The 21,365-nt window shown below is 46.3% G+C and overlaps 1 protein-coding gene across 1 annotated transcript in view; it reads left to right on the top strand.

Annotated features, from left to right (window-relative positions):
• LOC121546162 (dnaJ homolog subfamily C member 5-like) overlaps positions 1 to 18,586 on the top strand; it is a 32,089-nt gene extending 13,503 nt beyond the window's left edge. Inside the window, exons 2-5 of the mRNA XM_045209511.1 lie at positions 14,081 to 14,270; positions 16,149 to 16,362; positions 17,020 to 17,191; positions 18,237 to 18,586. Of these exons, the coding sequence (XP_045065446.1) occupies positions 14,158 to 14,270; positions 16,149 to 16,362; positions 17,020 to 17,191; positions 18,237 to 18,340 (603 nt within the window). The 5' untranslated portion in view covers positions 14,081 to 14,157 and the 3' untranslated portion in view covers positions 18,341 to 18,586. The remainder of the gene's footprint in view (positions 1 to 14,080; positions 14,271 to 16,148; positions 16,363 to 17,019; positions 17,192 to 18,236) is intronic.
• The last annotated feature ends 2,779 nt before the right edge of the window (positions 18,587 to 21,365 follow it).

The raw sequence follows: 21,365 nt of genomic DNA, 5'->3' as shown, positions 1-21,365 counted from the left end.
TGAGCACGCCCCCATTTTCATCGACAGGGCTGTAGTGGAACAGGTTGAGAGCTTCAAGTTCCTTGGTGTCCACATCACCAACGAACTATCATGGTCCAAACACCCCAAGACAGTCGTGAAGAGGGCACGACAAAGCCTATTCCCCCTCAGGAGACTGAAAAGATTTGGCATGGGTCCTCAGATCCTCAAAAAGTTCTACAGCTGCACCATCGAGAGCATCCTGACTGGTTGCATCACCACCTGGTATGGCAACTGCTCGGCTTCCGACCGCAAGGCACTACAGAGGGTAGTGCGTACGACCCAGTACATCACTGGGGCCAAGCTTCCTGCCATCCAGGACCTCTATACCAGGCGGTGTCAGAGGAAGGCCCTCAAAATTGTCAAAGACTCCAGCCACCCTAGTCATAGACTGTTCTCTCTGCTACCGCACGGCAAGCGGTACCGGAGCGCCAAGTCTAGGTCCAAAAGGCTTCTCAACAGCTTCACCCCCAAGCCATAAGACTCCTGAACAGCTAATCATGGCTACCCGGACTATTTGCACTGCCCCCACCCCATCTTTTTACGCTGCTGCTACTCTGTTAATTATTTATGCATAGTCACTTTAACTCTACCCACATGTACACATTACCTCAACTAGCCGGTGCCCCCGCACATTGACTCTGCACTGGTACCCCCATGTATATATAGCCTCCCTACTGTTATTTTATTTTACTTCTGCTCTTTTTTTCCCTCAACACTTTTTTGTTGTTGTTTTTTTTACTTTTTTATTAAAAAATAAATGCATTGTTGGTTAAGGGCTTGTAAGTAAGCATTTCACGGTAATGTCTACACCTGTTGTATTCGGCGCATGTGGCAAATAAAATTTGATTCGATTTGATTTGACTGGCTGAGTAGGTGGGGAGGGGTTGAGTGCGGGTGGATTTTTCCAAATTCAACAGACATGCATCACATTAACAAGCCTGATAATATCTCATTTACAATTCTCTAAACTCTGAATAGAATATGAATGGAGTTATAGGCCTACTCAGGCTGGTTATAAGCAGACGATCACATTCGACCTGTAGCCTACTGTAGCCCATCTATCCTATTTAAAAAGGACTGAAGACAGAAACAGAATTTGGTTCCATCTCAACATATTTATTAGTGAAATCAAAGTGCTGTAGGATATATAAATTAAATCAAATAGCCTAGTACACATTAAAACTTTTCAAAAATGTTCTAATAAAAAAGGCTATTGCACAGTAAACCGTGGACAGTCGAGTGCATCAGAACCACTGGAGCAACATAATAAAGTAAAGCACTGATCATTGGGAACGAGATCAGAATGAGGCTTGATCCATAAATTAAAATAATTAAAATAGGTAGCCTAGCCTACAAAACTAAAACAATCCATGTGTTCAAATCAAAAGGACTGGTTAACATGATATCAATAGCGCAGCCACATCCCGAGTCCCCGGTGCCGACACATTAAGAAATCAAAAGATGGTTTAGTACTCAGAATAGACTCTAGGGGGTTTAAGGAACATCATAAAAAAATCCCAATGAAAATCCATCAGTTTAAGCTAGAGATGTTGTTGTTTTTTTTGGGCTGCGTCTCAATCCACCCCATCCGCCTATGTCGCCCTTCCGCATCTGCGGTGGAAGGTGGCAGAACTACAGTGCTGTTTGTCAGACCAGGGGACATCCCTAAAAATCGGCCTTCTCACGAAAACGTCTGTAGCATTCGAACAGTTTGGCGTACAAAAACTAAATTTGACTACTCTACAGAAAGGGGAGACTCTCACGAACACAGTGGTTTGTGTATTTTTAACTAAAGGGGTCCATCCAATTCAAAATGATCCATGGTATGACCTTAAAATTAGAAAACAGAAATCCACTTTGGGTTTAAAAAAAAAAAAAAAAAGTGTAGCCTACAATACTGTGATCATTTTAACGAATAAAAATGCTACTTAGCCTACATTTTAACACCACCGCAGAAACTTCGCTATTCAGCCTTTTCCCAATTAAGTAACCTAGTTTTGTTTGGCTACTTAAAGAGAACTAGGGCCCTTCACTCGCAACCCACCTCTTTCAAAATTGTGCATTGAATCCTACTAGATGTAGAGCCGAAATGAGTATTACATCCTGGTATTTAAACCACTCTCGATTTGAGAAAATTCACATAATACGAAACAGAATGCATCGTTGCAATGTGTACCGCTATTTGTTGATTTCGGTAGCGCATCCCCAAATATATAATTGATCAGCTGTTGTCAAAGGCGAAATTAGTATGACATCCGGGCATTTAAAGTATCCTCGATTTTCGAGAAATGTTGCATACTATTAAAACGCAAAAAATGTCGCATACTCAAAAACGGCCTATTGTTTAGGACGCAAGTATGGATCAAGGCCACTTTGTCTGCCACACAAGCCTGGGAGGAGGGATTTCTAGGACCTCTCATACCAGTTTGCGACATCTCTGCACTGTATAACCACACAAATGCCCTATGTAAGTGTTTCCCCTAGTAACTTTCCTACATACTTTGTCTGGTTTTAGTCGTTTAAGTTTACACAAAGCATTTTTCCACAGAAAGCTTTTTTTTTTTTTTGGGGTGTGACGGCTAGAGTTCTCTCATCCTGGGATTTACGGTATTACCTGCTTAGTACACAAAGGGGCGGCAAAAAACGCAAAAAAAAAACGCAAAAAAATTTGCACAAGGAATAGTGAATTTCCAAGGAGGCTGCTAGCTAAATATGCTAACGAGCATGACATTGTTGCTAAATATGCTAACGAGCATGACATTGTTGCTAAATATGCTAACGAGCATGACATTGTTGCTAAATATGCTAACGAGCATGACATTGTTGCTAAATATGAATCGACAAATACGAATCCACAACCCTGGCGTTGCAAACGCCATGCTCTACCAACTGAGCTACATCCCTGCCGGCCATTCCCTCCCCTACCCTGGACGACGCTGGGCCAATTGTGCGCCGCCCCATGGGTCTCCCGGTCGCGGCCGGCTACGACAGAGCCTGGATTCGAACCAGGATCTCTAGTGGCACAGCTAGCACTGCGATGCAGTGCCTTAGACCACTGCACCACTCAGGAGACTAGTTGTCACTGTATTAGACTAAGCAGAGGCGATTTGATGATGTTGAAGTTGAAATGGTGGAATAGTGGAGGCAGCTCCGGTTTTCTTTGTGAGTTGCGGTAATTCTCTGTGGTTCTAAATCAATAGTTGTTTAGTGGTCCGAAAATGTCGGAAACATTAACTTGCTTGACCATGCTGTAGGTCATGTAACTGTTTGTTACACACAATATGCTTTGTGGACGTCATCGGACAGAGGTTGCTCTCCGGTTGTGTGATGAAACAAAGGTGTGGTTGAATTTATTCTGCCACTGTCTTCTCATTGTCTCAGTCTTAGGCCTATATATCACGGTGTCAAGGCATATGAACTAACAGGTTATAGAGCAAACAATGAATTTATCACAACACATAGGTTGTAATATGGCTTTTTTGTGATTTTAATGACGTACCGCTACTGGCTTCATAATGTAAAATAATGTGACAGGTGAAATGATGTACTGCACAAGTTGACTGCAGGTATTTACTTAAAAAGTAGCTACAAAAAAAGTTTCCCTCTAAGCTGCGCGCGGTAGCCCTGAGAATGCAGCGCGGCTAGCCCTGAGAATGCAGCGCGGTAGCCCTGAGAATGCAGCGCGGCTCCCCATGACCGCAGCGCAGAAGAAATATCAGCCCACAGAGAGAAGCGAGAGATCGAACTTCACTCAACTTTCCAGAGCGGCGGTCACCAACCGGTCGATCTCCAAAAGGCATTCCTAGTCGATCGCCAAACGTTTCTGGAAAAACCAACGATAAAGACTTGTGTTCCTATTTTGTTGTTATTCGTCTCAGGCTGTTGGCGGTAGGTGCACCCGATTCAGCTGCCCTGTGCGCCGGGTAGGCAAACTGTTGCCACTTTGTACCATTTCATGTGTCTGAAGGTACAAACTCTGCCTTCCCGGCTGGCCCGGGAGAGCAAATCAAGTGCACTATAGGCCTACCGCTGGCCAATCAGATTACAGTGTCTGCATTAACGTAGCAGGCATAAAAAAGAAAGCTACAGCGCCTCCGGAGTGGCGCAGCGGTCTAAGGCACTGCATCGCAGTGTTGCGGCGTCTCTACAGCCTGAGGTTCGATCCCAGGGTGTGTCACAACCGGCCGTGAACGGGAGTCCCATAGGGCGGCGCACAATTGGCCCAGCGTCGTCCGGGTTAGGGGAGGGTTTGGCCGGGGGGGGCTTTACTTGGCTCATCGCGCTCTAGCGACTCCTTGTGGCGGGCCGGGTGCCTGCAGGCTGACCACAGTCGTCAGTTGAACGGTGTTTCCTCCGACACATTGGTGCAACTGGCTTCCTGGTTAAGCGAGCGGGTGATAAGAAGCGCGGCTTGGCGGGTCACGTTTCGGAGGACGCATGACTCGACCTTCACATCTCCCGAGCCCGTTGGGGAGTTGCAGCGATGAGACAAGATCGTAATTGGATATCACGTAACTTGGGGGAAAAAGGAGGTAATAAAAATATATATATATATATATATATATATATATTGTGGTGTCACGAGAGGCTGTGTCCTGGAGGGACGTTACATCCCCCTGAGATGGCTGCAAACCCAGACAGCTATGGCTCCATCTGCTGGTATGGTCGGGAACTCCAACCCTCTATGGCCAATCTTCCCACGCAGCTGAAACCAATCAGGAGCTGATGAGCTGAAGGTTTGTTGAAGGGAAGAGACACAGTCTCCAAGCTGGTCTCTGGAGGACAAGAGTGCTGCACGTCCACTTCCATGAGGAATATAAGGATTTGGAGATACTTACCTTTGGGAAATACTCACCTTTGGATATATGCACCTGTGGAAATACGTGAGAGACATTTGGAAGGACTTTTTGCTGGGTTGGCCACTAGCTGCAACGTGGACTACAGTAAGGCTGGGGAAAAGTTATCTGAGCGAGGGAGAATTATGATTTTGGATGTGGAAGAGACATCCCTGAACTGTTAACCCTTAAAGAGCCACAAGAGAACAGAATTTTGTTATATTTTCGTTAATTTCCCAAGACCTATAATAAAATCCTTGTTTTGTTTGAACCTTGTCTCCATGCACTACTTGAGCAATCCCGCTGAAAGCTGTGTAGCCTCTCGTGACATCACAGATGGTGGAGAATACAGGCACGCTCAAGCGTTAATAGTGCATGTCAGAGGAGGATACCGAAGGTTTGATCACCCAGTTTTCCAAGTTGGCCGTAGGCTCCCCGCCGACTGAAATGGAGGACATATTGAAAGCCCTTGTTGCTGGCCAGCAAGCCCAGATGCAAGCAAACGTGGCTCTCTTGGAGGAGCAAAAGAAAGCCAACCTTCTGAAGGCAGAGGAATTGCAGTTGCAGAGACAGAGGGTGGTCCAAAATACCCGCCCAATAAAGGCAAGTGACTTTATATCTAAGATGGGAGCTACCGATGACATTGAGGCATACCTGCATGCATTTGAGGCCACGGCCACTAGGGAAGCCTGGCCCAAGCAACAGTGGGTTGGTCTGTTAGCCCCCTTCCTAACCGGGGAATCGCTGAATGCTGTCCGGGACCTGGGCCCTGACCAGGTTACTGACTATGATGCCCTGAAGTCTGAGATCCTCAGCAGATATGGACTCACAAAGTTTGGTATGGCCCAGCGCTTTCACAGCTGGACCTTCCAACCAGACCAACCTCCTCGGGCGCAGATGCATGAACTTGTCCGAATCGCAAGGAAATGGCTGGATCCGCAGAGGAATACAGCAGCGGCGGTGGTGGAGGCCGTTGTGGTGGATCGTTACCTACGCGCCCTGCCTTATGAGGCAAAACGGTTCATCAGTCAACAGGCCTTGACCACGGCTGATCTGACCGTGGAAGCTGTGGAAAAGTACCAGGCCACAGCGGAGATGCTGAATCCTTCCCGAAAAGACCCCAGGAGTGCGGCCCCACCACAAATGGGAAGAACCCGTCCAAAGGACCCCAAGGTCTCGAACCCAGCCACGTCAGGACTTATCCCGGCTCCAGGGGGAGCCAGAAACCAGGCGGGTCCAAGAAGAGTACACCAGGAGGGGGAAACTCGAGCAGTGTTACCGGTGTGGGGAGATGGGACATATCTCCTGGCAGTGTGGGAAACCAGCCGATGAACCTATGCCCACTGCGAGTCCTCCAGCTCAGCACCCACACACCGTTTTGCCTCGCTCTTGGGAGTCGTAGATGGCGGCCCAGATCGACCCCCCACCTGCCCGGTAACTGTGAATCACCATGATGTGGAGGCCTTACTGGATTCTGGTAGCCGGGCCACCCTGGTGCGTAAGGATTTGGTGGGCCCAACGTGTCTGACCCCGGGAAAGTCCTCCCAGTTTCCTGTGTCCATGGGGACACCAGAGAATACCCCATTACTGAACTTACAATGACCAGCACACGGGGAACCATACACACGACGGCGGGGGTGGTTGATTCCCTCCCCGTCCCTGTCCTAATTGGACGAGACTGCCCAGCCTTTTACCCACTCTGGAGAGAGTCTCAGGAGAGGATAACCCGAGTACCTCGGAAACGGAGAGGCAAGACTCATCCTGGGAAGGCTCCGGTGCAATCCTCCGAATTACTCACTCCCGCCCGGGCTCTGATAGGGATGGCAGGTGCCCAGACCGACACAGAGACGGAGCTACAGAATCTGGACAAAGAACTGTCTGGTCTGGAGGGGACCGCTGAGAGGTATCGTTTGTTAAAGCAACAGTTAGACATGAAGACAGAAGAGTTAGATATCCTCCAGGCTAAACTCCAACAGAGCTCCTTCCTAAGCAACAGGGAGGAGCTGGAGAGGCTGCGCAGGACCATCGAGGAGTGTGAGGAGACCCTGCGCAGTAGTAAGGAGGTCCAGAAGAAGGCAGAGGAGAAGTACAAGGTGTTGGAGAACAAGATGAAGAATGCGGAGGCAGAGAGAGAGAAGGAACTGAAAGCTGCTCAACAGAAGCTAAACTCTGCTAAAACCAAGGCTGATGCGTTCAGTAAGAAACTCAAGGAGAGACAACAGGAGGCTGAGTCCCTGGTCCTAGAGTTGGAGGAGTTGAAGAGAGAGCAGTCTGGCAAGCACCACGGCAATGCGGACGCCCTCTCCCGGCGTGATGCCTTCTTCGCTGCCTTTACCCCGACGAGGACGTCGGTCCCGAGGAGGGGGATGTGTGGTGTCACGAGAGGCTGTGTCCTGGAGGGACGTTACATCCCCCTGAGATGGCTGCAAACCCAGACAGCTATGGCTCCATCTGCTGGTATGGTCGGGAACTCCAACCCTCTATGGCCAATCTTCCCACGCAGCTGAAACCAATCAGGAGCTGATGAGCTGAAGGTTTGTTGAAGGGAAGAGACACAGTCTCCAAGCTGGTCTCTGGAGGACAAGAGTGCTGCACGTCCACTTCCATGAGGAATATAAGGATTTGGAGATACTTACCTTTGGGAAATACTCACCTTTGGATATATGCACCTGTGGAAATACGTGAGAGACATTTGGAAGGACTTTTTGCTGGGTTGGCCACTAGCTGCAACGTGGACTACAGTAAGGCTGGGGAAAAGTTATCTGAGCGAGTGAGAGTTATGATTTTGGATGTGGAAGAGACATCCCTGAACTGTTAACCCTTAAAGAGCCACAAGAGAACAGAATTGTGTTATACTTTCGTTAGTTTCCCAAGACCTTTAATAAAATCCTTGTTTTGTTTGAACCTTGTCTCCTTGCACTACTTGAGCAATCCCGCTGAAAGCTGTGTAGCCTCTCGTGACATCACAATATATATATATATAAAAAAAGAAAGCTACAGCAAAGTTGATACAGTGAGATTTCCAAAACGTTTAAAACCATGACTAGAGAGACTGTCAACGAATACAGCAAAGAGCTGCTGTTATGAGTGAGTTCATGTTTAAATTCTTACTCGGCACTGTCAACACTTTGTATTCATCACTTTTATAAAGTCATAACATGCGCTTTCTTCCTATTTCCACTCAGCACTACAACAAGCACTGCAGCAGTAATGAATGAGTACTCATATCCTTTGCTAGTTAGTGAGTTATTAGCCCAGTTATAGATCATTTGTAGTCAGCAGTAGGGGAGTGATTGCTTCTTACAAGAGCACAAAACGTATACATTTCTAGACATCTTTGAAAAGCAAGTCAGGTAAAGAGCAATTTTTTGTCTTAAAAAGGGGCAGTGTTGTATTTTCAGACAGGCTTCAAAAAGCTAAGTAGCCAATAGGCAGAGGGTAGCATAATTTGTCTGATTCTCTGTAATAATGGTATGAGAATAATAATGCATTTTATTTTGTAAAGTGGTTTCTTGCATCAAACCACAACAACAACATTTCCAGTCACCACCTTGTCTGAAGGACAGGTGGATAAGCAGGTTAATGTCAAGCCCTGCATGTTTTTGTCAAAAGTCTAATGGAATGTAGGCTTACATTGAACACTGAACGTTGGCTGCTACTGTAGGCTGAACGATAGAACCGCTAGTTACATGTTAAAATGTTACGGGATGCATTTTCTCCAATGTTTTTGATGGTAGGCCACTCTGGTAGGCCTACATTATGATCAAATAGCCACAGTAGCCTACTTGGCCAATGTTAAAACTTAAAGCGGGTTCAGCCTCAGTGATCACAGTAAACGCGAGCCGGAAGTTGCACAGAATTTTCACAACGTTCAAGTTCGCGCTCAGCAGACCTGAAATTTGCTCAGTGCCCAAGAAAATTACATTTTTAGTCATTTTTAGTAGACGCTCTTATCCAGAGCGACTTACAGTTAAGTGAGCGCATACATTTTTCATACTGGTGATGGAACATTGGCTACAAATATTAAAAAATGTGTTGAAAAACTGCACCGCTGCTAAATGAATACATGGGAAACATTGGCCTACGTGTCCACGAGTCATGAACAATATAACATGGACTGATCAACCTTGCTTCACTAAATTCATCAACCATTCTTATATTGTATATTAGCTCACATTATAATTTAATAAAAATGGAAAACGCAGCTCTGATTCACCCACCACAGATCAATGATCATTATCTTTACTCCATCCACCACCCCATAATACCCCAGAAACCCTAATGTAGGGTCTTGTGTTAAGCACCAGTCAGTCAGTAACACAGTCCCAGGTTCCTAAATGAACCAATGAACCAGGGTTTGGCCTGTCCCCTCCCAAGCACACCAGACAGCCTTGGAGAGCCTTGAAGTCACGGCGTGACACACAAACACACACTCCACCGGCTCATAGCCATAGCTACCCCTCTGCTGCATCATTTCTCTCAACTTCTCATGTTCTCTCCTCTGTTTACTCCCTCGGTGGTTGTGAGTGGTGAGCAGGCTGGCCCTCGGTGGCTGTGAGTGGTGAGCAGGCTGGCCCTCGGTGGCTGTGAGTGGTGAGCAGGCTGTCCCTCGGTGGCTGTGAGTGGTGAGCAGGCTGGCCCTCGGTGGCTGTGAGTGGTGAGCAGGCTGGCCCTCGGTGGTTGTGAGTGGTGAGCAGGCTGGCCCTCGGTGGCTGTGAGTGGTGAGCAGGCTGGCCCTCGGTGGCTGTGAGTGGTGAGCAGGCTGGCCCTCGGTGGCTGTGAGTGGTGAGCAGGCTGTCCCTCGGTGGCTGTGAGTGGTGAGCAGGCTGTCCCTCGGTGGCTGTGAGTGGTGAGCAGGCTGGCCCTCGGTGGCTGTGAGTGGTGAGCAGGTTGTCCCTCAGTGGTTGTGAGTGGTGAGCAGGCTGGCCCTCGGTGGTTGTGAGTGGTGAGCAGGCTGGCCTTTCTCACACACACACAAATCCCTCACACTCACATAGACCGACACACATATTTCTCTCTCACAAAAATATGTTATGTAGGCCAATGCTATGAGGTTATCATGGTCCATTTAAGTGTGTAAACAGTGTGAGTATTTGTCTGAGATGCGGGCGGTTCAAAAATATTTATGAACAGTCAATCATGTTTTTCATTAAATGTGATGATATTTGAAGGAAACGAGATTACAAATGACTGTCCTCCCCCCATGTCAAACACTTGGATTCATTATTAAGGGGACAAGGTGACATCACCTTAACTCTCATTTTAATACACCAATGGTAACATTATTTTACCTAATTTAAATAAGTACTGCCTTGTAACCAACATCGGAGAAGGTGTGTTTGCAGAGGGGTGTGGTTTATATAGCTAGATAGCTACTCTACTGATGCCAACATTTGACTGTAGGGTGTCAGCAAATATAATTATAAGTTTACCCTATTCATCTATGGCAAATATGCTTATGTTTCCCCTTTCATCTGTGTCTGGTGTTAGCTAGTTACTGGCTAGCTAGGTCTTCATCTGTCTGGTGTTAGCTAGTTACTGGCTAGCTAGGTCTTCATCTGTCTGGTGTTAGCTAGTTACTGGCTAGCTAGGTCTTCATCTGTGTCTGGTGTTAGCTAGTTACTGGCTAGCTAGGTCTTCATCTGTCTGGTGTTAGCTAGTTACTGGCTAGCTAGGTCTTCATCTGTCTGGTGTTAGCTAGTTACTGGCTAGCTAGGTCTTCATGTGTCTGGTGTTAGCTAGTTACTGGCTAGCTAGGTCTTCATCTGTCTGGTGTTAGCTAGTTACTGGCTAGCTAGGTCTTCATCGGTGTCTGGTGTTAGCTAGTTACTGGCTAGCTAGGTCTTCATCTGTCTGGTGTTACTGGCTAGCTAGGTCTTCATCTGTCTGGTGTTAGCTAGTTACTGGCTAGCTAGGTCTTCATCGGTGTCTGGTGTTAGCTAGTTACTGGCTAGCTAGGTCTTCATCTGTGTCTGGTGTTGGCTAGTTACTGGCTAGCTAGGTCTTCATCTCTGGTGTTAGCTAGTTACTGGCTAGCTAGGTCTTCATCTGTGTCTGGTGTTAGCTAGTTACTGGCTAGCTAGGTCTTCATCGGTGTCTGGTGTTAGCTAGTTACTGGCTAGCTAGGTCTTCATCTGTGTCTGGTGTTAGCTAGTTACTGGCTAGCTAGGTCTTCATCTCTGTCTGGTGTTAGCTAGTTACTGGCTAGCTAGGTCTTCATCGGTGTCTGGTGTTAGCTAGTTACTGGCTAGCTAGGTCTTCATCTGTGTCTGGTGTTAGCTAGTTACTGGCTAGCTAGGTCTTCATCTGTCTGGTGTTAGCTAGTTACTGGCTAGCTAGGTTTTCATCTGTCTGGTGTTAGCTAGTTACTGGCTAGCTAGGTCTTCATCTGTCTGGTGTTAGCTAGTTACTGACTAGCTAGGTCTTCATCTCTGGTGTTAGCTAGTTACTGGCTAGCTAGGTCTTCATCTGTCAGGTGTTAGCTAGTTACTGGCTAGCTAGGTCTTCATCTGTCTGGTGTTAGCTAGTTACTGGCTAGCTAGGTCTTCATCGGTGTCTGGTGTTAGCTAGTTACTGGCTAGCTAGGTCTTCATCTGTCTGGTGTTAGCCAGTTACTGGCTAGCTAGGTCTTCATCTCTGGTGTTAGCTAGTTACTGGCTAGCTAGGTCTTCATGTGTCTGGTGTTAGCTAGTTACTGGCTAGCTAGGTCTTCATCGGTGTCTGGTGTTAGCTAGTTACTGGCTAGCTAGGTCTTCATCTGTATGGTGTTAGCTAGTTACTGGCTAGCTAGGTCTTCATCGGTGTCTGGTGTTAGCTAGTTACTGGCTAGCTAGGTCTTCATCTGTCTGGTGTTAGCTAGTTACTGGCTAGCTAGGTCTTCATCGGTGTCTGGTGTTAGCTAGTTACTGGCTAGCTAGGTCTTCATCGGTGTCTGGTGTTAGCTAGTTACTGGCTAGCTAGGTCTTCATCTGTCTGGTGTTAGCTAGTTACTGGCTAGCTAGGTCTTCATCTCTGGTGTTAGCTAGTTACTGGCTAGCTAGGTCTCCATCTGTCTGGTGTTAGCTAGTTACTGGCTAGCTAGGTCTCCATCTGTGTCTGGTGTTAGCCAGTTACTGGCTAGCTAGGTCTTCATCTCTGGTGTTAGCTAGTTACTGGCTAGCTAGGTCTTCATGTGTCTGGTGTTAGCTAGTTACTGGCTAGCTAGGTCTTCATCTGTGTCTGGTGTTAGCTAGTTACTGGCTAGCTAGGTCTTCATCGGTGTCTGGTGTTAGCTAGTTACTGGCTAGCTAGGTCTTCATCGGTGTCTGGTGTTAGCCAGTTACTGGCTAGCTAGGTCTTCATCTCTGGTGTTAGCTAGTTACTGGCTAGCTAGGTCTTCATGTGTCTGGTGTTAGCTAGTTACTGGCTAGCTAGGTCTTCATCTCTGGTGTTAGCTAGTTACTGGCTAGCTAGGTCTTCATGTGTCTGGTGTTAGCTAGTTACTGGCTAGCTAGGTCTTCATGTGTCTGGTGTTAGCTAGTTACTGGCTAGCTAGGTCTTCATCTGTCTGGTGTTAGCTAGTTACTGGCTAGCTAGGTCTCCATCTGTCTGGTGTTAGCTAGTTACTGGCTAGCTAGGTCTTCATCTGTCTGGTGTTAGCTAGTTACTGGCTAGCTAGGTCTTCATCTGTCTGGTGTTAGCTAGTTACTGGCTAGCTAGGTCTTCATCTCTGGTGTTAGCTAGTTACTGGTGTAGTTACACATGCGCCGAATACAACAGGTGTAGAATACAACAGGTGTAGAATACAACAGGTGTAGAATACAACAGGTGTAGAATACAACAGGTGTAGACCTTAACGTGAAATGCTTACTTACAAGCCCTTAACCAACAATGCAGTTCAAGAAAGAGTTAAGAAAATATTTACCAAATAAACTAAAGTAAAAAATTATCAAAAGTAACACAATTAAAACAACAATAACAAGTGGTCCTCTGTAGCTCAGCTGGTAGAGCACGGCGCTTGTAACGCCAAGGTAGTGGGTTCGATCCCCGGGACCACCCATACACAAAAATGTATGCACGCATGACTGTAAGTCGCTTTGGATAAAAGCGTCTGCTAAATGGCATATTATTATTATTATTATTATTATTACAAGGCTATATGCAGGTGGTACCGAGTCAATGTGCGGGGGTACAGGTTAGTTGAGGTAATTTGTATATGTAGGTAGGGGTAAAGTGACTATGTATAGATAATAGACAGTGGGTAGCAGCAGTGTAAAAACAAAGGGGGGAGGGGGGGGGTGTCAATGTAAATAGTCCGGGTGGCCATTTTATTAATTGTTCAGCAGTCTTATGGCTTGGTGGGGTAGAAGCTGTTAAGGAGCCTTTTGGTCCTAGACTTGGCGCATCGGTACCGCTTGCCATGCGGTAGCAGAGAGAACAAACAGTCTATGACTTGGGTGACTGGAGTCTTTGACAAATTTTTGGTCCTTCCTCTTCCAATTATAATGTGGGGAGGTCAAAATAATGAAGAACTATCTACCAAATCGATTCATTTTAAAATGTTGATTACTTCTCCTTGCCATTATCATTTACCTGATGATAAGACAAGACGTGAAGAAAAAAAAAAAGAATCCTAACATATGGGAAACTGGGTCGCCAGTTTCCCTGGGTGTTGGGGGTCCGTTGTCAAGGAAAGGTTTAAGACCCCTGGGCTATATCATATCTACATTAGCATAGCTTTATTAGGAATGCTTTTTTTCCCCTGATCTTCTGGGCCCATATTCATCAACATTCTCAGAGTGATCTAGGATCAAGTCCACCCTCTCCATGTAATCTTATTAATGATGATCTAAAATGGCTAAACGGATCCTAGATCAGCGCTCCTACTCTGAGACACTTCATGAATTTGGGCCCTGGTAGTCTGTACACTCCTGACTGACTGTATCCTCTGCAGGAGGTTGGTGAATGTACTTTGCGTCTTTCTCTCAGACCAAAAACAGGAGTTGTATCAGGGATTTTAAACCCAGGTCTCATCATGAATGTTGGTCTGTCCGTCTGCTAGTGTAGTCTGTCTGGGCGTCCGTCTGCTAGTGTAGTCTGTCTGGGCGCAGACAGATTAAGTGTCATGTTTTACTTGGTCATAGATATTTCTAGAATCTCTGTCACTGACTTTCTGTTTCTCTCCCCCTCTCGCACTCTCTCTCCCTCTCGCGCTCTCTCCCCCTCTCTCTCTCCCTCTTTCTCAGACTGGTGAGGCTGTGAGCGAGAAGTGTGAGAGACAGAAAGAGAGAGAGAGAGAGAGAGAGAGAGAGGAGTGGTCGTCATGGCAGCTGAGGCGCAGAGACAGCGTTCTCTCTCTACGTCAGGAGACTCGCTCTACCTGGTCCTGGGGATCGACAAGAACGCCACGCCAGAGGACATCAAGAAGTCCTACAGGTAACAATATGCACCACTACACCAGGACACAACATATTACAGCACACCGTTACTACACAGCACCACTAGCCACGGCAGAGGACATCAACAAGTCCTACAGGACTAGCCACAGGACACAACATAGAGATAATGGACTTATTTGCATGGCAGTGCTAGCTGTGCCACTAGAGATCCTGGTTCGAATCCAGGCTCTGTCGTAGCCGGCCGCGACCGGGAGACCCATGGGGCGGCACACAATTTGGCCCAGCGTCGTCCAGGGTAGGGGAGGGAATGGCCGGCAGGGATGTAGCTCAGTTGGTAGAGCATGCAGCAGGGTTGTGGGTTCGATTCCCACGGGGGGCCAGTATGAAAAATAAAAAATAATGTATGCACTCACTTAACTGTAAGTCGCTCTGGATAAGAGCGTCTGCTAAATGACTAAAATGTAAAAATGTAAAATGTTATTTTAACACAGTTCACTGTGAGACGAGATCCACTAGAGGTCAACAGAGAGCTGTGGCGTGCTGCTATTGCGGAACTACACTGAGTGTACAAAACATTAGGAACACCTCCTCTTTCCATGGCAGACTGACCAGGTGAATCCAGGTGAAAGCTATGATCCCTTATTGATGTCACTTGTTAAATCCACTTCAATCAGTGTAGATGAAGGGGAGGAGACAGGTTAAAGAAGGATTTTTAAGCCTTGAGACAATTGAGACATGGATTGTGTATATGTGCCATTTAAGAGGGTAAATGGCAGTGGTGTAAAAATACTTTAAAGTACTACTTCAGTAGTTTTTTTGGGTATCTGTACTTTACTTTACTATTCATATTTTTGACAACTTTTACTCCACTACATTCCTAAAGAAAACAATGTACTTTTTACTCCATACATTTTCCCTGACACCCAAAAGTACTCGTTACATTTTGAATGCTTAGCAGGACAGGAAAATTGTCAAATTCACACACTTATCAAGAGAACATCCCTGGTCATCCCTACTGCCTCTGACCTGGCGGACTCACTAAACACAAATGCTTCGTTTGTAAATTATGTCTGAGTGTTGGAGTGTGCCCCTGGCTATCCATAAATAAATATGTAGAAAACAAGAAAATGGTGCCATCTGGTTTGCTTAATATAAGTAATTTGAAAGAATTTATACTTTTACTTTTGATACTTAAGTATATTTTAGAAATTACATTTACTTTTGATACTTAAGTATATTTAAAACCAAATACTTGTAGACTTTTACTCAAGTAGTATTTTACTGGGTGACTTTCACTTTTACTTGTCATTTTCTATTAAGGTATCTTTACTTTTACTCAAGTATGATAAATTGGGTACTTTTTCCACCACCGGTAAATGGGCAAGACAAAAGATTGAAGTGTCTTTGAACGGGGTATGGTAGTAGGCCCCCCTGTAGCTCAGTTGGTAGAGCATGGCGCTTGCAACGCCAGGGTTGTGGGTTCATTTCCCACGGGGGGGGCCAGTATGAAAAATGTATGCACTCACTAACTGTAAGTCGCTCTGGATAAGAGCGTCTGCTAAATGACTAAAATGTAAAATGTTCCTGGCGCACCGGTTTGTGTCACCCAAAGGACATTAAGCCAACTTGACATGACTGTGAGGAGCATTGGAGTCAACATGGGCCAGCATCCCTGTGGAACGCTTTCGACACTTTCTAGAGTCCATGCCCCGACGAATTGAGGCTGTTCTGAGGGCAAAAGGGTGTGCAACTCAATATTAGGACGGTGTTCCTAATGTTTTGTACACTCAATGTAAATTTATGTGATAGGACTGAAGTGATGGTGTTAAATCAGGGTTCTAGGACTATAGAATGGGGGGATATTTGGCACACACACACACCAGTCATAACGTCTTCCTGTTCTCTGTCCAATCAGGAAACTGGCTCTGAAGTTCCACCCAGACAAGAACCCAGACAACCCAGAGGCTGCTGATAAGTTTAAGGAGATCAACAACGCCCACGCCATCCTGAACGACTGTACCAAGAGGAACATCTATGATAAGTACGGCTCCCTGGGACTCTACGTGGCCGAACAGTTTGGAGAGGAGAACGTCAACACCTACTTTGTCCTCTCCTCCTGGTGGGCTAAGGTAAGACCACGTCTGTGTGTGTGTTGTGTTTGGAGAGGAGAACGTCAACACCTACATTTAGAGATAGATGTGCCGTTATGATGGAGTCCCCAGTACATGTACTGATGTGGAGTTATGATGGAGTCCCCAGGAAATGTAGTGATGTGGCGTTGTGATGGATCTCGATTCCCACCTCTTACCTCTCGACTCCCACCTCTTACCTCTCGATTCCCACCTCTTACCTCTCGACTCCCACCTCTTACCTCTCGACTCCCTCCTCCCACCTCTCGACTCCCACCTCCCACCTCTCGACTCTCACCTCTCGACTCCCACCTCTCGACTCCCACCTCTCGACTCTCACCTCTCGACTCCCACCTCTCGACTCCCACCTCTCGACTCCCACCTCTCGACTCCCACCTCTCGACTCCCACCTCTCGACTCCCACCTCTCGACTCTCACCTCCCACCTCTCGACTCTCACCTCTCGACTCCCACCTCTCGACTCTCACCTCTCGACTCTCACCTCTCGACTCTCACCTCTCGACTCCCACCTCTCGACTCCCACCTCTCGACTCTCACCTCTCGACTCCCACCTCTCGACTCTCACCTCTCGACTCCCACCTCTCGATTCCCACCTCTCACCTCCTTCCATCTCCCTGACGGTCTCCTCTGTCTGCAGGGCCTGTTCATCTTCTGTGGCTTGGCGACTGGCTGCTACTTCTGCTGTTGTTTGTGCTGCTGCTGTAACTGCTGCTGTGGGAAGTGTAAACCGCGGCCGCCCATGGACCAGGAACCAGAGTTCTACGTCTCCCCTGAAGACCTGGAGGCACAGATGCAGTCTGACGAGAGAGGTGAGGAGTTTAATCAATCAATCAATCAATCAACCAACCAATCAATCAATAGAACTAGAGATGAGTGGTGAGAGCTTAATCAACCAATAGAACTAGAGGTGAGAGAGCTTAATCAACCAATAGAACTAGAGGTGAGAGAGCTTAATCAACCAATAGAACTAGAGGTGAGAGAGCTTAATCAACCAATAGAACTAGAGGTGAGACAGCTTAATCAACCAATAGAACTAGAGGTGAGAGAGCTTAATCAACCAATAGAACTAGAGGTGAGAGAGCTTAATCAACCAATAGAGCTAGAGATGAGAGAGCTTAATCAACCAATAGAACTAGATGTGAGAGAGCTTAATCAACCAATCAATTATCAATAGAACTAGAGATGGAGAGACTGTTACAGAGGCCTTTGTTCAAATCAAAGAATTTCAGGGTAACAATGAAAGTACCCTACTGTAATTGTTTTCTATTAAAATGGTCAAAAATTAACAAAAATAGCTTCTTAGCAAAGATACAATTCTCAAGCAAGACTTTTGCTAGTACTGTCTGGGAGTGGTCTGAGTGGGGAGGGGAAAACTGAAAATTAGCTGTTATTGGCAGAGGTTTGGAACTCTTTTTCTTATTGGTCTATTAACTAATTTACCACCTGGTGATGTCACCAGGCAGGCCAAAACTCCATCCCACCAAAACAAGCTGAAATCTCAGTCAGTCTTTTCCAACAGCTCTTACACTAAAAGGGCATTTTCACCATTTCACAGTATTATTCCAACCTCAGTGTGGAAATATATATAAAACACAGGAAAATCACGTGTTTGACTGCACTAGTCCTTTAAGTAGAGTGGATTTTCACTTGGTTGAATGAAGGGAAGACCGATAGAGGGGATTTGATCCCAGGCAGGCAAGGGAACTGTACATTAGAACAGATGAACTCTGGTCCGTCCCCTGCAACCTGGGCCTGTGGGTTGGTCATGCAGTTAACGCTTCCTGCCTGTCACACATGTACAGTTATTTCGATTGGTAACGTGTGTGTGTGTGTGTGTGTGTGTTGTTCCCCCAGACGTTGGTGGTGACCCCATCATGGTGCAGCCGTCCGGAACAGAGACCACCAGGCTGACGTCAGACAGCCACTCCAGCTACCGGACCGACACTGGATACAACTAAACCCCCCGTACTCCTACCTATACCCCTAACCCCCCTACACCCCCCCGTACCCCTACACGACTCGGTCCTGCCAGAGAGAAGGTTTCTGTTACTTTGACTGCCACTTGAAATATTAGCCTGGTATTATCAACAACACCCCATTTCACTCTGACACACGCATAATTCCCACCAGCACCTCTATCCACCAGCCTCTCAATCTCCTCTATCCACCAGCCTCTCCATCTCCTCTATCCACCAGCCTCTCCATCTCCTCTATCCACCAGCCTCTCCATCTCCTCTATCCACCAGCCTCTCCATCTCCTCTATCCACCAGCCTCTCCATCTCCTCTCTATCCACCAGCCTCTCCATCTCCTCTCTATCCACCAGCCTCTCCATCTCCTCTCTATCCACCAGCCTCTCCATCTCCTCTATCCACCAGCCTCTCCATCTCCTCTATCCACCAGCCTCTCCATCTCCTCTATCCACCAGCCTCTCCATCTCCTCTATCCACCAGCCTCTCCATCTCCTCTATCCACCAGCCTCTCCATCTCCTCTATCCACCAGCCTCTCCATCTCCTCTCTATCCACCAGCCTCTCCATCTCCTCTATCCACCAGCCTCTCCATCTCCTCTCTATCCACCAGCCTCTCCATCTCCTCTCTATCCACCAGCCTCTCCATCTCCTCTATCCACCAGCCTCTCCATCTCCTCTATCCACCAGCCTCTCCATCTCCTCTATCCACCAGCCTCTCCATCTCCTCTATCCACCAGCCTCTCCATCTCCTCTCTATCCACCAGCCTCTCTATCCACCAGAGAGGGGGAATATGATGTCATAATGCTCTGCTAGGTAGTTTTCTGAGCTAGGACTTTAACTAGGTCGTTTCCTGAGCTTTAACTAGGTAATTCTCAGTGCGGTAGGGAGAGGAGTAGAGGGTGACTTGGGTGTTGATGCTTTTCCTGGACATACATTACATTATGGACATTACATTAACTTCAACATATATATATATAATGAACAAAAATATAAACGCAACATGAAACAATTTCAAAGATTCTTCTGAGTTACAGTTCATATGTCCCCTGTAGCTCAGTTGGTAGAGCATGGCGCTTGCAACGCCAGGGTTGTGGGTTCGTTTCCCACGTGGGGCCAGTATGAAAATGTATGCACTCACGAGCTGTAAGTCGCTCTGGATAAGAGCATCTGCTAAAATGACTAAAATGTAAAAACATGAAATAAATTAATTAGGCCCTAATCTATGGATTTCACATGACTGGGAATACAGATATGCATAACAGATACCTGTATAAAAAATGGGCCTCAGGATCTCGTCACAGTATTTCTCTACATTCAAATTGCCATCGTTAAAATGCTATTGTGTTTGTTGTCCGTAGCTTATACCTGCCCATACCATAACCCCACCGCCACCATGGGGCACTCTGTTCACAACGTTGACATCAGCAAACCACTCGCCCACACGACACCATAAACGTGGTCTGCGGTTGTGAGGCCGGTTGGATGTACTGCCAAATTCTCTAAAACGACAGAGGCGGCTTATGGTAGAGAATTGAACATTCAATGATCTGGCAACAGCTCTGGTGGACATTCCTGCCGTCAGCATCCCAATTGCACGCTCCCTCAAAACTTGAGACATCTGTGGCATTGGATTGTGTGACAAAACTGCACATTTTGGAGTGGCCTTTTATTGGCCCCAGCCAATGATCATGCTGTTTAATCAGCTTCTTGATATGCCACACCTGTCAGGTGGATGGTTTATCTTGGCAAACGAGAAATGCTCACTAACAGGGATGTAAACACATTTGTGCACAAAATTCGAGAGAAATAAGCTTTTTGTGTTTATGGAAAAAAAAATTCTTCCTGAGTTCTGAGCCATATTCTACCATTTCTGTTTGGACCGTGATTTCGACTGCTGTAGATGTTTTGACCCTGTTCCCTTCCTCGGGCAGCAACAAAGATATGTGTTGCAACTTGCCATGATCCATAGGTCCTCAGCTACCATTACATTATTTAAAACAGTTTAGTCATTTAGCAGACGCTCTTATCCAGAGCGACTTACATGTCAACAGGTTCTCTTAGTACAGAAAACCCACGCACAAACCCACAAAGAACGTTGATTTAGTTTATCGTTGTGTACTGTAGACGGTGTGAATCATTGCCTCCCTAACCATGTACTGATAAAAGGCACGTGGTATTCTGCTCTTGGGCTAAAACACTTGCACTGCTTTCAGATTTTGTTTTCCTTTTGTTGCGTCGTTCCTAGTAGTTTTGATCATAGTTTCCATAAGACTTGTGAAATATGAGAAGCATGTGACTCGATCGAAAAAGGGAGCAGGGGACCACACTATGAGGATGTGTGTGTTTGATGAAGGGTAAACGGTGATTACACCGAGGCCTACCTAGACTGTTACCGTGGAGACAGTATAGCAGGGTTCCCCAACTGCCGGTTGACATGTGATCGTATACAAATGTAACCAAGGTTTGAAATGATTATGTATTTAGTCAATTATTATATCTGTACAAATGATTTGTAATTATGTTCCGGCACCCTGACCATCCGCTCAAGAAAGAAATCTGCCCGCGGCTGAATCTAGTTGATGATCCCTGCTGTATAATATGAACAGTGTCTTTTAAGCCAGAATTATTTCCATTAATTTCTCTAAGAACAATATCTCCATTTAACTCAATGTCAACACTTGGATACTTTCCCTCTTCCTCCTCTTCATCGTCCTCCTCCTCACTTCTCCAATACTACTACTACCACTACTACTACTACTACTACTACTACTACTACTACTACTACTACTACTGCTACTACTACTACTGCTGCTACTACTACTACTACTACTACTACTACTACTACTACTACTACTACTACTACTACTACCCTCTGTTTTCTCTCCAATACTACTGCTACTACTACTACTACTACTACTACTACTGCTACTGCTACTACTACTACTACTACTACTACTACTGCTGCTACTACTACTACTACTACTACTACTACTACTACTACTACTACTACT

This window comes from Coregonus clupeaformis, chromosome 30 (assembly GCF_020615455.1).
Source record: "Coregonus clupeaformis isolate EN_2021a chromosome 30, ASM2061545v1, whole genome shotgun sequence".
NCBI classification, from domain to species: Eukaryota; Metazoa; Chordata; class Actinopteri; order Salmoniformes; family Salmonidae; genus Coregonus; species Coregonus clupeaformis.
Note: the sequence above shows the minus strand (reverse complement) of the source record. Positions and strands in the feature narration are given on the sequence as shown.